At 41.8% G+C, this 16,485-nt stretch overlaps 2 protein-coding genes across 3 annotated transcripts in view; both read right to left on the bottom strand.

The window, feature by feature from the left end:
* EFHD2 (EF-hand domain family member D2) overlaps window positions 1-6,193 on the bottom strand; it is a 24,499-nt gene extending 18,306 nt beyond the window's left edge. The window contains exon 1 of the mRNA XM_024208372.3: window positions 6,170-6,193. Within this exon, the coding sequence (XP_024064140.3) occupies window positions 6,170-6,193 (24 nt within the window). The remainder of the gene's footprint in view (window positions 1-6,169) is intronic.
* A 2,179-nt stretch (window positions 6,194-8,372) lies between these two features.
* FHAD1 (forkhead associated phosphopeptide binding domain 1) overlaps window positions 8,373-16,485 on the bottom strand; it is a 59,236-nt gene continuing 51,123 nt past the window's right edge. The window contains exons 26-28 of one of the 2 annotated variants that reach the window (XM_026660026.1): window positions 15,184-15,404; window positions 13,385-13,550; window positions 8,373-8,688 (exon numbers count right to left, since the gene is read on the bottom strand). In XM_026660026.1, the coding sequence (XP_026515811.1) occupies window positions 8,590-8,688; window positions 13,385-13,550; window positions 15,184-15,404 (486 nt within the window). In that variant the 3' untranslated portion in view covers window positions 8,373-8,589. Of the gene's footprint in view, window positions 8,689-13,384; window positions 13,551-15,183; window positions 15,405-16,485 lie in introns of those variants that run through there. The other variant, XM_029913554.1, reaches the window with a different exon arrangement.

Raw genomic sequence — 16,485 nt, 5'->3', positions numbered from 1 at the left:
GCATCAGGTTGGACAGGACATGGCTGGGGCACAGGAGAGAGCGACAGGCAGGTCTGGCTGGACAGGACACGGGACAGACAGATCCGTCAGGTTGGTGCACAGTGCAGGACAGACCGACAGACAGGACAGAGGGTCAAGCGCAGGTCAGACCGACAGGAAGGTCGGGCTGGACAGGACATGGCTGGAGCACAGGACAGGCGAGGTTGGTGCACAGTGCAGGACAGACAGGAGGGTCAGGCTGGACAGGATACGGGCTGTGGCACAGGACAGACAGACGCATCAGGTTGTTGCCCAATCCAGGACAGACAGACTCAGGCTGGTGCCCAGCACAGGGGCTGCAGCAGGACACACACAAACAGGGGAGGCTAATAGGCTGCCTCTCTTCCTGACACTCCCCTAGTCCAAGCGCCACCTTTTAAAGAGAGGAAGTTTCCTTCTGGAGCAAAGTTTAGCAACCAGCGCAATTCTCTCAACCCCTTCCTATGCCCTGCACCCGCAGCTGTATCATTTCCTAGGGGAAGCAGTCCTTGGTGTGCTAGTCTTCTACGCTCCCACGCTCTAGTCCAGGAGATCTTAAACTGTCTCATAAAGTGGCCCACTGCTTAAGGAGATACTGGCCAACACACCCCTTCCCTCCCATTGGTGCTGGCGTGGACCACTTTTCCTCCCACTGCCAGCACCGCTGGCAAATACTGCAAAGGCTGACATGACGAAGTAACAAGGATGGAAACAAGGAGAACACTCAGCACCACTAGACCAGCCAGCTTCCTGCAGTCCATTGAGGGTCTGATGGATGGCTGCTGTTTGGGAACCATGGGTCAAGTGATTAGCTAGAACCAAGAGCCTGGACTCCCGGTTATATTTTTTATCTCTGCTACATACTTCCTATGGGATCTTGGGCAAGTCACTTAAGACCAGATTTTTAAAGGTCGCTTAGGCTCCTAACTTCCATTGATTACCTTTGTGAATCTGGGCCCTGGCCCTTAAAGTCTCTGTGCCTGGCCTTTGCTTGTTAAACAGGGACAGAGTGAGAGTGTGTGTCTCTCTCTCCCCCTTAATTTGTGTTTTGAGATCCTTGAATGGAAGACACCACAGATTTGCAAGCTAATTACTCCTTTGCGGTGTTTGTGACCATATTGTGTGTAATAATGGTATATCTGCCCTGGGAGATTATGAGGCTGCTGTAGGCAGGGAGGGACAATGGATTAGCTGGTGTGTGTAGAGATGTCAAACTAATATCTGCCAGCATTTGAAAGAGATTAATAGGTTGGGGTTTTTTTTAATACCAAGCATTGCTACCATAGCTGAACATCTTACAACAATTACAGACAAGGTAACATCACAGAATGCTACAAAAAGAAGAGCATGCGTGGTAGGACCTTAGAAGGAATTGTACAAGACAGTAGCTTTTGTAAGAGCTAAGCATTATTATTGCTGCATTTTAGTATTCAGGTCCCAAATCAATTCACTTTGCATATTAAATGTTCATTAATCAACACCATTAAAGGAAAGCTCTATTGGGGAAGTCCATTTCACTTCAGTGAAATGAATTAGACGGGGAGATAGATTATTGTATTAAAAAAATACAACCGCTAATTGGGGCTCTCCCTCCCCTAGGGTGATGAGCTGACCTTTCTTCTCTCCTGCCAAGCTTCTCCTTCTGCTGGAATCCCCTGCAGCCAAGTCATAATCCTGTGTTTGTGACACTGGTCTGTTGCCGTGAAAGTGATTGTGATGGGCCAAACTTGGCACCAGCATAGCAGGGTTACCTAGGAAGAGCTGGCTCACATACGAAAAAGAAGCCAAGCCTTCACTGCCTCCCCAAAAAGAGTCTTTTTTTATTATTGTCAAGAAATAAATATGTGCGTATATTTATATGTACAGAAGCACCACTATATGTGAGCTAAGTCAATGCCAGCATTAACTGACAAGTTAGAAAATTGCTGGTAGAAACACTATTTAAGGATATATTTATATCCTTATATTAAATTAATATTAAACACAAAACAGCAAACTATCTCCATGTGAAGGAAAGATAGGAAAAACAGTAAGAGGCCAATATAGTGCCATCAGGAACTTTTTAATGACCTGCAAATCAAAAAAGAACCCTACAAAAAGTGCAAACTTGGACAAATTGCTAGGGATAGGTACAAAAGAAGAGTGGGGACAAAATTAGAAAGACTAAGGGCACGTCTTCACTACCCGCCGGATCGGCGGGTAGCGATCGCTCTATCGGGGATCGATTTATTGCGTCTAGTATAGACGCGATAAAAATCGATCCCCGATCACTCTGCCGTCGACTCCGGAACTCCACCGCAGCGAGCGGCGGAAGCAGAGTCGGTGGGCGAGCGGCAGCGGTCGACTCACCGCCGTCCTCACAGCCAGGTAAGTCGACCTAAAATACGCAACTTCAGCTACGCTATTCGTGTAGCTGAAGTTGCGTATCTGAGGTCGACCCCCCCCCGTAGTGTAGACCTAGCCTAAGATTAAGGCACAACATGAATTACACCTAGCAAGGGACAGAGAAGGCAATCAGAGGTTATTTACATACTTTAGTAACAAGAGAAAGACAAAGGATAGTGTAGGTCCTCTACTTAGCAGGGAAGGAGAGCTAATAATGGATGACATTAGGAAGGCCGAGTTGTTTATTTTGCTTCAGTCTCCACTAAAAAGGTTAATTGTGACCAGATGCTTAATACAATTAATATTAACAACAAGGGCGAAGGAATGCAAGTCAAAAGAGAAAAAGAATGAGTTAAAGAATATTTAGATAAGTCAAATATATTCAATTCCGCCGAGCCTGACGAAATTCATTGTAGGGTACTTTAGGAACTAGCCGAAGCAATCTCGGAACCATTAGCGATGATCTTTGAGAACCCACGGAGGATGGGTGAGGTCCCAGAGAACTGGAGAAGAGCAAACACAGTTCCCATCTTTAAAAAGGGGAATAAAGGGGACTCGGCCAATTGTAGACTAGTCAGCCTAGCTTTGATACCTGGAAAGATACTGAAACAAATGATTAAAGAATCCATTTGTACGCATCTCAAGAATAGGGTTATACCAAATAGCCAGCATGGATTTGTCAAGAACAAATCATGCCAAACCAGCCTAATTTCCTTCTTTGATAACGTTCCTGGTCTAGTAGATGGGGGGGTGAAGCTGTAGACGTGATATATCTTAATTTTAGTAAGGCTTTTGATACAGCCCACGTTATAGTCTCGTAAGCAAACTACGGAAATGTGATCTACAGGAACTTACTATAAGGTGGGTACAACACTGGTTGAAAGACCATACTCAAAGAGCCGTTATCAATGGTTCACTGTCAAATTGGGGGGTCCTGGAGGGGTCTGGTACTAGTCAACATTTTCATGAATGACTTGGATAATGGAGTGGACAGTATGTTATAAAATTTACAGATGACACCGAGGTGGAAGGGGAGGCTAGCACTTTGGAGGACAGGATTAGAATTCAAAATGACCTTGAGAAATTGGAGAATTGGTCTGACATCAACAAGATGAAATTCAATAAAGACAAGTGCAAAGTGCTACACGTTAGGAAGATAAAATCAATGCACAACTACAAAATGGGGAACAACTGGCTAGGTGGTAGTACTGCTGAAGAGAATCTGGGAGTTATATGGGATCACAAACTGAATACAAGTCAGCACTGTGATGCAGTCGTGAAAAAGGCAAATATCTTTCTGGGGTGTACTAACAGAAGTGTCATATATAAGACCCGGGAGTAAATTGTCCTGCTCTACCCAGCACTGCTGAGGCTTCAGCTACAGCACTGTGTCCAGTTCTGGGCACCACACTTTAGGAAAGAGGAGGATAAACTGAAGAGCATCCAGAGAAGAGCAACAAAAATGATAAAAGGTTTAGAAAACCCAGCCTGTGAGGAAAGGTTAAAAAACTGGGCATGTTTAGTCTTGAAGACTGAGGTCGGACCTGGTAACAGGCTTTAAATATGCTAAGGGGCTATTATGCTGAGCATGGTGATCATCTGTTGTCCACGTTCCCTGAAGGCTGGACAAGAAGTAATGAGCTCCATCTGCAGCCAGGGAGATTTGGGGAAAACTTTCTAATTACAGGGGTAGCTAAGCTCTGGAATAGGCTTTCAAGGGAGGTTGTGGAATCCCCATCTCCATCACTGGAGATTTTTAAGTACAGGTTGGAGAAACCTCTGTCAGGGATGTTCTGTGTTTATTTGGTCCTGCCTCACCACAGGGGGCTAGACTCGATGACTTCTCTAGGTCTCTTCCAGCCCCACATTTCTGTGATTTATGGTTTTGGAGTATTTATTTTAAAAAGAAAGGCCCCAAACAAGCTAGCCACTGGGCAAATGCGCAGAAATAGACAGCACCTGATCCAAAGATCTTACAATCTGAATATCACGACAAAAGATGGAGGAAATTGCTGAGATGACATCTCAGCAACAGAGGGGTATCTATGTGTGGTCTCCAGAGTCTTGACACACTTTTAAAATGGCTGCGGACTTCACTTGAATTCCATTCAACCTGAATTACACTTTTAAAAAACAACCACCAATAGGCTTCCTCCCACAAATGATATGACCCATAACAGGCCATTTTGGTCAAGAGGTCTAATATATTCAGGGGTAAATTTTCCAAGGCGTGGCATAATATGCACCCACAATTTAATTGCTGATGCAAAGCAGATTATTTGAGCAGCTGCAATCAGGTAGCTAGAGCTCAGTGCCTGCAAAACCAGGCAGGGCTACAGAGCAGCTGAATATGTAACCCTTAATGATTGCTTTGCGTGTTCAACAAGATAAAGATTCTTCTTTTGTTTGCTTTAAATTATTCTTCTTTGGTTCAGGTCTTCAGTTTTCTGGCACTAGAAATAGTTTTGATACAGCTGATTTATGCTTGTCACCAGCTATTTTGAGAATATCAAGCCTTTGGATGGTAGCTGGCTGACTTGAAACAGATATTTTTGAATGCCAGTCTCTTGTCAAAACCTCCTGGTTTCAACACGAGGCCTGGCTGAATGAGTGGGAGAGAACTGCGAGCAGCAGTTAAAAGCGTGGTTGTTTTGTGTCCTTTTCAGTGGCCTGGCAGTAAGAAAAAAACAAACACAAAAACCCCATCAGGCTATAGGGCGTGAAAATGATATTTAATTAAAGTACCAGTTCACAGTACTAGAGATGCAATTACTAAAGAACATTTATAATGGAATTAGTGGAGCAACTTTTCAGAAGCTGTTCTATGAAGTACACAGCAGTGGTGAAGAAATAAGCAGAGCAAACAAATATGTCTAAGCTATAAAGGAGAACTTGTTCCATAGATTCCAAAGCCAGAGGGACCATTGTTGTCATCTAGTCTGACCTTCTGTATAACACACTCCAGAGAACTTCCCCAAAATAATTCCTAGAGCAGATCTTTTAGAAAGACATCCAGTCTTGATTTAAATATTGTCAGTGATGGAGAATGCACCATGACCCTTGATAAATTGTTCTAACAGTTAATTATCCTCACTGTCAAAAATGTACACCGTACTTCCAGTCTGAATTTGTCTAGCTTCAACTTCCAATCATTGGATTGTGTTATACCTTGCTCTGCTAGAAGTGAAGATCCCATTATTAAATATTTGTTCCCCATGTAGATACACCTCTACCTCGATACAACGCTGTCCTCGGGAGCCAAAAAATCTTACCGTGTTATAGGTGAAACCGTGTTATATCGAACTTGCTTTGATCCACCGGAGTGCACAGCCCTGCCCCCTCGAAGCACTGCTTTACCGCATTATATCCGAATTCGTGTTATATTGGGTCGCATTATATCGGGGTAGAGGTGTACTTACAGACTATAATCAAGTCACACCTTAACCTTTTCTTTGTTAAGTTTCATAGGGTATGTCTTCACTACCCGCCGGATCTGCGGGCAGCGATCGATCCAGCGGGGATAGATTTATCGCGTCTAATCTAGATGCGATAAATCGACCCCTGAGCGCTCTCCCGTCGACTCCTGTACTCCACCGCCGTGAGAGGTGCAGGCGGAGTCGATGGGGGAGCAGCAGCAGCAGACTCACCGTGGTGAAGATACCACGGTAAGTGGATCTAAGTACGTCGACTTGAGCTAAGTTATTCACGTAGCTGAAGTTGTGTAACTTAGATCAATCCCCCCCCCCCAGTGTAGACCAGGGCATACTCTTTGTTTCTCGCTGTAAGGCATGTTTTCGAAGCCTTTATTCATTCTCGTGGCTCTTTTCTGTACCCTCCTTAATTTATCTATTTCCTTCTTGAATTATGGGCACCAAAACTGAACACAGTATTCCAGCAGCAGTTGAACCAGTGCCAAATACAGAGATAAAATAATGACTCAATGCAAGTGCGAATCGCAAAGATGTAGATATTTCCATGCATGAGGTTGCTGGAAAAGGTTATTGTAGCACATTGGCTCTGTGCACTGAATCTTGAGAATAGGTATCCTATTAAAAATAAGCTTTTTAAAACTAATTTCCCTGATTTTTAAAGGTGCTGAGCACATATGTGTTCCCACTAACTTCTACAGAAAGCTGCGGTTGCTCAGGACCTCTGAAAATCAGGGCAAATTTACTTCATTTATATGTTTTTAACAATCTGGGAAGAGCAGTAACACACCAAGTACATGGCTCGTACTAGTTTCCTCAACTTCTCAGATTGTTGGACGTTACTAGACTTTTGGCATCACATGCTGAGCACTAAGGGCAAAGCTATTGATTTTTGGTGTCATCAGAACTCTGCAGGAATGATATAACCGTAACAGTTTCCCTGTGTTGCAAAATATTTTGAAACATTTGAAACCCTTGAGCAAAGGTCTGATTATCAGTGATGACCCGTTGTTTAGATACAATATTGACAGACATATGGAAATTAGACATATAGATAAAAAAGCTGCTAAACATTGTATTTGCTAGAGAACTGTTTAATTAGACTATTAAGGGTCTGAAACTGACCATAAGCCAGCAATTATTCTTTATGAAGTCCCTGAGTGACTGCCCTCTGCAGATTAAAAAAATTATGATCAAGCTTCTGAGATGACCTGAAAGTATTGTAGCAAAGTTACATCTACAGCTGATGCACTGGGAAGAGCAATGGATAAGAATATGAAAGAAGAAAAAGTAGGAAATAATGGAGCATATGCTAGTTTGGTAATGATTACCTTACTAACAGCTGATCTCAAGCTTAAATTTATCACAAGCAAGACAGAGGAGACTTTTCAAATCCTTGGGACAATACTGAAGTGATACCCACATGCAAAACTAGATTATTCAAGGGTACTGCAGCTATAGAAATTAGCTAATGTTATAGGGCAGGGGGAAGGGCAATATATGAGGATTGCAAAATAATGATGCCCCATAAAACCCTCAAGGAAGAACTGCTGCAAAGGTTCAAACAGAACAGATGGACGGGGTCAGAGCAAAATGTTAAAATAAAACAGGCATGTGAGGTCATGTATTGTCCCAAAATAAACTCAGGACATTGTACAGATGGAAGCACATTGCACATCTGGTAAGAAAAATAGGCCAAGTCCTAAACAGAGACAGACTTTACCCAGTGTGTTAGGAACTAAACCAAGTCTGCACCAGAAAAGAGCTACTGGTTACGGACTATTGTACCGTACATAACGTTAGCAGTGAGACTCTGACTAAAGCACGTCCACACACTGGACATTTTAGCACGAATGAGCCAGTTTGTTAGTGCCAAAATGTAGACAATTTGCAATATAATAAGATTTTATCTATACAGCCTAGAATCCAAATTACCCATTGTTGAAAGGATCTGTGCAAACTGTTCAGAATACAACAAAGGGAGAATGACTGTGGGGACAATGTGTACCAGAACCAATAGCTTACTGCACTGACCCAGCAGTGAATGGGCGAACATCTGCCTCACTACTTAGCAAGATTAGCTTTCTCAGATATCAAGGATTATTTTGGGGGGTAGCTACTACCAACATTTTGCTCTGATTTTGCAAAGGAAAATAGCCATTAGTTTTCAAGAACGCTATAGTAATAAATAATACATCTGATCAGAGTAACAGACAGGTGAGCCCTTGCTGTTCTGTATTCCCTGGAGTATGGGAATTTGGGTTGGTCCCTAAGGCTGCTTATCAAATGTGGCTCCCAATCATATTTATGCAATGCTGGAATTTAGTTGCTATAACCTGGTGGTCAATTTGCATACCTCATGTTGCAACTCTATTATGGATTTAGGATTGTATCAGGGCTCATGCGAGCTACACCAGCATAACAAAATTTAACCTCAGCAGACCTTAGGAGTTTGAGACTATTTAAAAAAAGGATACGTATAGAGATAAAAAAGAAACTTCTGAATTTATATATCAGTCTGTATTAAAATGACCATTTTTCTTACACTTCTAATAATCAAAAATACAATATGGTACATAAGCAACATACTTAAGAAAAAACAAGTCCTAGGTAATTCAAGATATACTGCAGCATTTCCTGTATTTACACAAGGGCTAAATGGATTCTCATCAAAACAATACAATTAATAACAGGTCTAACCCAAATAGTATTACATTACTTGGCAAATTCCTACCACAGGATTTTGCAAGAGAAATGCCTATGAGGTGGCATTACTATGTGCTCTCCTCTTAAATGTTTCTATCACATGGTCTGTCGTCTTCAGCTTTTCGGGGAATGATTTTGTTTTGGGTCCAGGCTGCGAGACAGAGAGAGATTAAAAAATTGTTCTTATTTGGGACAACTTAAAGCTTGTAGATTGCAATGTAAACCTGAACTTTCCTATCTTTCTCATGCTCATGTGTTCATCACATCAATATTATGCAATAAATGCAGATTTAAACCAAAGGGTAAACTTGCTAGTGTAGATTGCCAACATGCAGTAGCAGTAACACCACACGGAGGGAGGTGCAGTGGTGCAAATGGTTGTCTATGATGCCTGCACCAAGTTGTGTAGCACACAAGATGGAAGGCCAGGATGAGGCCTGGTTCCGTGTATGGAAGCTGCTGCATATCCAGCACTTAAGAAAAATCAGGCCACTTATGATACCTAAATCTGAATCTCAGCACCCATTTTTTAATGATTCAGTTTAATCCTCGTAACAATGAGCTACTGATAGAGCTGGGTTAAACCACAGAATCATAGAAATGTGGGGCTGGAAGGGACCTCAAGAAGTCATCAAGTCCAGCTCCCTATGCTGTGGCAGGATCACGTAAACCTACACCAGCCCTGACAGGTGTCTGTCCAACTTCTTAAAAACCTCCAATGATGGGGACTCCACAACCTCTCTTAGAAGCCTATTCCAGAGCTTAATTTAATTTCCCCCCTAATATCTAACCTAAACCCCCTGGCTGCCAATTAAGCCCACTACTTCTTGTCCTACCTTCAGTAGATACAGAGAACAATTGATCACCATCTGTTTCACAACAGCCCTTAACATACTTAAAGACTGTTATCAGGTCCCCCCCTCAGTCTTCTTTTCTCAAGACTAAACATGCCTGCTTTTTTAATCGTCCCTCAAAGGTTGGGTTTTCTACATCTTTTATCATTTTTATTGCTCTCCTCTGGACTCTCTCCAGTTTGTCCACATCTTTCCTTAAGTGTGACACAGAATTGGACACAGTGCTCCAAAGCGTCACCAGTGCCGAACAGAGAGGGACAACTACCTTCCGTGCCTTACACACGACACTCCTCGCACAGCCTCATATAGCATTGCCAATGCACTTTAATCCTAATGAGCTGTACTCCTGTTTATTGCAGTGATGAAACTGTTTGTAGGAGAATGCCAGTCCCACTGCATTCTGCTAACTTGTCTGATGATTTGGTGACTTGCATAAATGCAGATTAGACCAAAGTCTGAAGGGCCCGGCCACTGGGGCACTGCTTTATAAGATGATACTTGTGATTGTGCAGAGCCAAAGGAAGTAGGACAAAGGGAGGTGAAGTATTTTAGAAATATTCCCTTCACTGTTATCACCACTTCCTTTTCATGAACAGACTGCATGTGACCTCCAAGTAGAATCCCTTTCCCTGTTTCTTGCCCCTCTGAGTAAGCTCTGTTCTTTTAGGTCCTGGTTTCCCTTCCAGTTGCATTTGGTCTGAAAATTAGTACACGCAACTGCAAGTTCTTTTCTCTGGAGTGTGACTAAGACTGGAGGTTAGGACAATCCCTGCATCACTCATCACCTCTCCTTATCCGACCAGTGACACTATGCCAATTTTTCATCATTAATACTGTAATTACTAATCTTATACTTCTCTCCCTTGGTGGTACTGTTTAAACCCTCTTGAACTCCTAGTGCCTTACGTCTGCTGCCTCTCTCCTGTCAGCTCTCATTGTCATTTCCACAAGGAAGTTAATCAGATTTGTTATGCGTGACCTACCCTTTATAATCCTTACTAACTGATCTAGGGAATCTGGTGCTGGATCCTGCTTTTTTAAGCATCTGCTTGTTAATACAAATAAAATGTACTAGTTTCCTTCCCCCACAGGAGAATGTCAGATATTATTTGTGAAACACCGCAAGTGTACATGGAGCTTTATGGTAACTAAGCAGCGATCAACAAGTCACAAAGAAATTATCTCGTTTCATCTGTGTGGACTGCCTAGTGAATATTAGGGATTTAAGTGAGCTGTGTGGGGTAGGTGGGTGTAGATCTGTAAAGAAGATTACCAATTACTGGTTCATAACCCTACCTTGGGATTCCCTCCGTATATCCTTGTGCCTGGGAGAACTAAAACCAGTGCTCCACGGTGAAAGGATGGTGAGTGTGAGGATGCTGTCTGTGACAACAAATTCAGAGGATTGCCAATCCCAAGCATTCAAAAATCATGAGTCAGGCCCCCCATATTGAGGCAACTGGTTTAAAAAATCATGAGAGTTGAAAAATAATACATTTTGGGTTCTTTTTATTCTTTTGCCTTCTGGATTTTGAGCCTCTGGGGATCACGTTTTCAGGCTTTTCTCTGCAACTATGAGGGCCAGAGATTTACTTTTTTTAAAAATGAATGCTGAGGGTCTCAGGTAATCATATGACTCCAGGAGATGGATCTTTAAAACGAATTCCAAATATACTGAAAAATTCTAAAGCACCACTTTACTAGAGTGAGCCCCCTGTGTGGTGTATCAAGACCATATTATTTCCTCCTGGTAAAAAGTAAAATGTAATAACTTGTGTTTACACATGCTTAAAGCAAATGGTGTGGTCACATCCGTAATAGAAAGACCACTGGGCCCTTCTGGACTAGGTATTTTCATAAGCAAATAACAGATGCTGCACAATTCTGTTTCAGATAGAGATATAGGGACCTTTAGATTCCATAAACAGCGTGTGATTTACAAAAAAGACCTCTCAGCTGCAGAGAAGGTAAATCGTGACTTCAAGAATGTCTTCCCCTATAGACGTAGAGAGTAAAATTTTCAAAAGGGTCTAAGCAAAATAAATCTCATTCGACTTTTAGAGGGACTAAGGCACTTTTGAAAATTTTACCCAGGTTCTATAAAAGGAGATTTACAATTAATGGGTTAATTAGGCATAGAATGCATTAGACAGAGCATAGGTTAATTAAGGTGATTGTCTTAGGCTGACCAAGTGGTTAAGAGAACCATAACTTTACGCAGTATGATGGGGGGGCTTACTGCAAGAATCTACAGTTCACTAACTCATTATGTAATCAGAAAAAGGCATGCACAGTCCAGACATCCAAGTGTAGGGAGAGGATGACTGTGCACTGGTTCTATGCTGCAGCTTTGAAATGTACAACGTCTTTCAAGGTTCTCTAGGTAGAGCTTGCAGAAATTTCAAATTCTGTACCTGTTGATGTTTGTAGTGCCTTGCACATACATATTATAATAGGCAACTAAGGAATGAAGAGGCCAGAGTTCCCCTGAGGAGTTCAGGATGTGCATACACTAAGAGCTTGAGCGCCTCTATGGAATTATAGTCATTTCACTTATGTTCCAAATTTGGCCCTTTTTAATTCAATACATGGCGCCCCTCCCAGTTTCCCCTGTGTTGTCATCTGCTCCCCAGGCTCCTGCTGTATGTGCTTCCTCCCCTCCACAGTTCCTTGCTGCTTCCCTCCTGCTGTTCATTCAGTTGCAACACTGGCTTTCCCCTACTTCACTGTGCTCTGTTGGTTGGAACAGGGGACTGGAAATCAGGAGAGCTGGGTTCTGTTTCTGCCTCTGGCTGGCTATGTGATCTTGAATGAGTTGCTTAACTTCTCCGTACCTCAGTTTCCCAGTCTGTATAATGGGGTTTCTGCTTTGAGTTCTTTGGATCAATGCCATTAATATTACTACTACCTTACTGACAGCTCTTCATTCATATTGCTGGGCCAGTTCCATCTCTTCATTCATGGATGTTATGACACACAAATGAATTATTATTAGCTGTACTGAAGTCCATACCTTATAAGTTAGGCAAAATGATTACACTGATCCTGCTACTATGAGCAAGTGTTCAGACATATTCATACCTTGCTGGCTCTGTCTTTTTGTGAACAGGTACAACATGGTGACAACTTTTCACTTCTCTTCTCCAGTTCCTCTAAATGGCTCTGGGTGAAAATACCAGTAAAATGACATCCAATTGCAAATCTTGCCTTGGACGTCCTATCAAAAATTTAGCTGAGACACATCAGAACTAAATATGACTCCAAATTTGATAAGATCAACAAAGCAGACTTAGTTACTCACATTCCCCAAAGCCCACATCAAGCTGTAATGAAAAAAGCAGCTAACTGCTGACAATTATTGTTTAATCTCAATACTTCCTTCAAATATGAATTGTCTTTTCTTGTATCAATGTGCAATTCACATTGCTAAGGGACATTTTGATGAAGACCCAAAGCATCAACTAAATATGACAGTCAGGATAAAACCACTTAGCATATGCCCTTTTGGGGCTACAAAGCACTCTCCAAGCTCATGACACTACACAGCTACATTAGAGAAATCAAGGAAAAAATAGCAAGTGTGCTACTATTTTTGTCCTAAATCTCAGCTAGTTCTATTCTTGGTTACATATTAACGTGATAGGCTCCTTGGGATCTGCTGAACCCTGTGCAAAGATAGACACACAGAGGCCCTTCCAGCTTACTACACGTTTGTGATTAGCTCCCCTCCCTCCTCCACATACCCAAGTCAAAACTTGGAGGGTCTTGTTCTGTGGTGTTTGGATTGCAGGGTGACGTCTCCATGTTAACCCTGCAGCTATCTCTATCATCTTTCATCGGTGCCTGCCACAGCAAGGATGTTTCCAAGCAGCACCTACCAAAATTCAGCCCCCTAAATCATTAGGTTACTGTCCAACACACAGCTGGAGAAGAGGATGTTTAGTTACCAGGTTCATGGAAGCACTGCCATGACGTTTGTCCCTAGACCGTTACCTTATGCAGTTTAACAGCTCTGTTCAATCTTTTCTCCTGATTCAGCTGGAACTGTGTCCTCTCTAGAGCCTCTTTTAGCAGAGCATTCTCTTCTGCTTCTCTATAGACTTCATCTTCCAGTTTAGTCATCTCGGCCTGGTACGCTTGCAAAGATACCTTATTCGCCCTGTACAAAACAGAAGAGATAAAGTCCTTTGGGCTTTATTCTCATCTACACTACAGCCTCCTGATACATCTCTGGCAGTGTAAGGGGCCCTAAAAAGAGAGGGTAAATTACATGTACACCCACTTTAAGGCTCCTTTACACTACCAGAGGCATGGAAAAGGCCTTAGTGTAAATGAGAAACAGGCCCCCTGTTTTTTCCTGTGAAATGCTGAAAATATTTTAACAAGGACTTCCTAAAAAAATTTCTCCTCAGTCCACGATAAACGCCTCTCTTTGGGGTGCATGTCTCTGCTGAAAGGAATGGCTAGGGATGGGGAATCTACTCATCCTATTGAAATAAAAATGATTTCTCATAACCACAACCAAGCAAGGAGGTAGCATCATTCCACAGACAACATACTGAGGTTGTTTGCTAGGAATGTTTATACTTGATTTCTGCAAAGTACATGGAGTGTGAGGATAGCACAGCACATCATTCGGTGTGCATGATTGTGAACACTAGGTGAAGACTCAAGAGGGGCTGCTGGGAGTTCTGTCCTTAGGAATTATGTTGAAAATACCTGCACATTTGGGGCAATTTTGTACATTTCAAAGTAAAAAAAAATTCCTTCAAAAAGCATTTTTATGTGTTCTGGGGATAGCTAGTTCTGTTAGGGAGACTTTACTATCCACAGGGATGGGGATTTCTTCATAGGCAGGGAAATAACCCCAACCTTTCCTTCAATTTCGGGGTGGAATTTTAACCAGAGATTCCAGGGAATCTCATCCAACACTCCACTGTTCTTTTTGGCTTCATTTTCCAAATTGTTTAGACATTTTTCTTGTACGAGACAAACACCACATGTGATGCATATGATTAAGCAGAATAACACTGCATCACTTGCCATGGATTCTTCAAAGAATCATATAAATAATTAAAGACTGTATAATTATTATATCTGTTACTAATAATAAATCTCGAACAGGAAAAAACAGACCAGAGTAATGTTGCTGCAGAATAAAAGAAGCAGCCGCCCCTCTGCTCATACTACAAACCTTTAGATATCATTTTCATCTGCAGGATCCTATTTTCAAATGTGAGTTTCTATGGGACGTAGTTAAGTGACCAGCCCTAAACTTGGATTTCAAATGGGCACTCAGATGCTTAAAATGAATGAATGAATGCCTAAGTGCTGATATAGGGGCTCAGAATTTGGATGTCCTATTAAAATATCCATTTCTGAAAACTGGGCATACAGTTTCCATACATAGCTTGTAATGGACAATCCTAACAACACATAGGTATTTAATACAATAATAGACATTGTGCCATCTGGTATGGTTAGGTTTTAAATAGAATTCCTAATGTATTTCATTGGTTAGCTTGATGTGGCCTTAGAAGATACCATTTTAGAGAGCTATGAAGTTCAAAGAGGGCATTTCCTAGCTTACACCAGCTTTATTTCCATGCAATAACATAGTGAATGTTTTTATGGACACACAAAAGGATACCGTAATTAAAGCTGAATTGTAAATATGCTCCTTTCGCTAAATTTCTCACAAATTTTTGTCCCAGTTTTGGGACTTTTTGCTAAAACAGCTGGATCCACTCTCATGGCTCTTAGCAAATAGTAAATAAGTGTGTTTTCTCTACCTGAGTTGTCCAATGTCTGACTCATACTCTTTCAGTAGTTTTTCTTTCCTTTCTAGCCGACTCTTGAGTTTACTGATCTTATCGTACAGCAGCTCAAGGTCCTTCTGTCGTTGCATTCTCACTTTTTCCCTCTCATCCTGAGAAAGATGCTTAACAGACTGCACTCCTGTCAGCTCCTTCACATTCATCAGACTTCCAAGAGCATGAATTAAGTTGAGGTACTGTATGAAGAGGAGAGAATGAATTATTTACTAGGTGTGCTGACTCCTAATTAGAAAAATCTCACACTGCTCAACCCATCTGCTTTCATTCTGTTTTAGTGTAAAGGATTCAAAGGTAGTAAATAAACTATTGTGTGCTAGCCTCTTCATTTAAATTTAACCTATTTTTTTCCTTAGCCTCTTTATGTGTTCCTAAGGAATCAAGCAGAACAATAATGTACCAAATATGTAAATTCATTCATAATGTATTAGACAAATTAATTTGACTATGAAGCAGTTAGGTGCAGAACTGGATCAGCATCCAATGGTTCTTAAGTCACTATTTGTTGGGTTAAGTATCAGAGGGGTAGCCGTGTTAGTCTGGATCTGTAAAAAGCGATGTAATGGAGGCATAAGGACTCGAAACTAACTAGACCTTGGAGGTCAGTGTTGTTTCCAGGAAGTAGAAACCAGGATGAAATGTCGCTGTTGGGTTTAAAATAGGGAGATTTGATTTACAGTTATTTGGTGATGATCAGCACATTTTAAAAAAGGGGAGATAAATAACACACAGTAATTGGGACATAAATAGAAACAAGATGAGTCAGCACACTGACTGTGTCCTTGGGCAATGGTTCTCAGCAGTGGCTCACAAACTGTGGGGAAGCAGAGAGCTGTCACTCAGATAACCTCTGCTGAAGTGGAAAGCGTGGGGTGAAGCATTCAGATGATGGGCAGGCTATAAAGGCCTAGACTGATATAGCCTAGACCAGAGGTCGGCAACCTTTCAGAAGTGGTGTGCCGAGTCTTCATTTATTCACTCTAATTTAAGGTTTCGCGTGCCAGTCATACATTTTAACGTTTTTAGAAGGTTTCTTTCTATAAGTCTATAATATATAACTAAACTATTGTTGTATGGAAAGTAAATAAGGTTTTTAAAATGTTTAAGAAGCTTCATTTAAAATTAAATTAAAATGCAGAGCTCCCCGGACTGGTGGCCAGGACCTGGGCAGTGTGAGTGCCACTGAAAATCAGCTCGCGTGCCGCCTTTGGCACGCGTGCCATAGGTTGCCTACCCCTGGCCTAGACTGATCTTCCACCT

The sequence above is a fragment of the Terrapene carolina genome, unplaced genomic scaffold (assembly GCF_002925995.2).
Source record: "Terrapene carolina triunguis isolate 2854851 unplaced genomic scaffold, T_m_triunguis-2.0 Scaffold714, whole genome shotgun sequence".
Classification (NCBI taxonomy): domain Eukaryota; kingdom Metazoa; phylum Chordata; order Testudines; family Emydidae; genus Terrapene; species Terrapene triunguis.
Note: the sequence above shows the minus strand (reverse complement) of the source record. Positions and strands in the feature narration are given on the sequence as shown.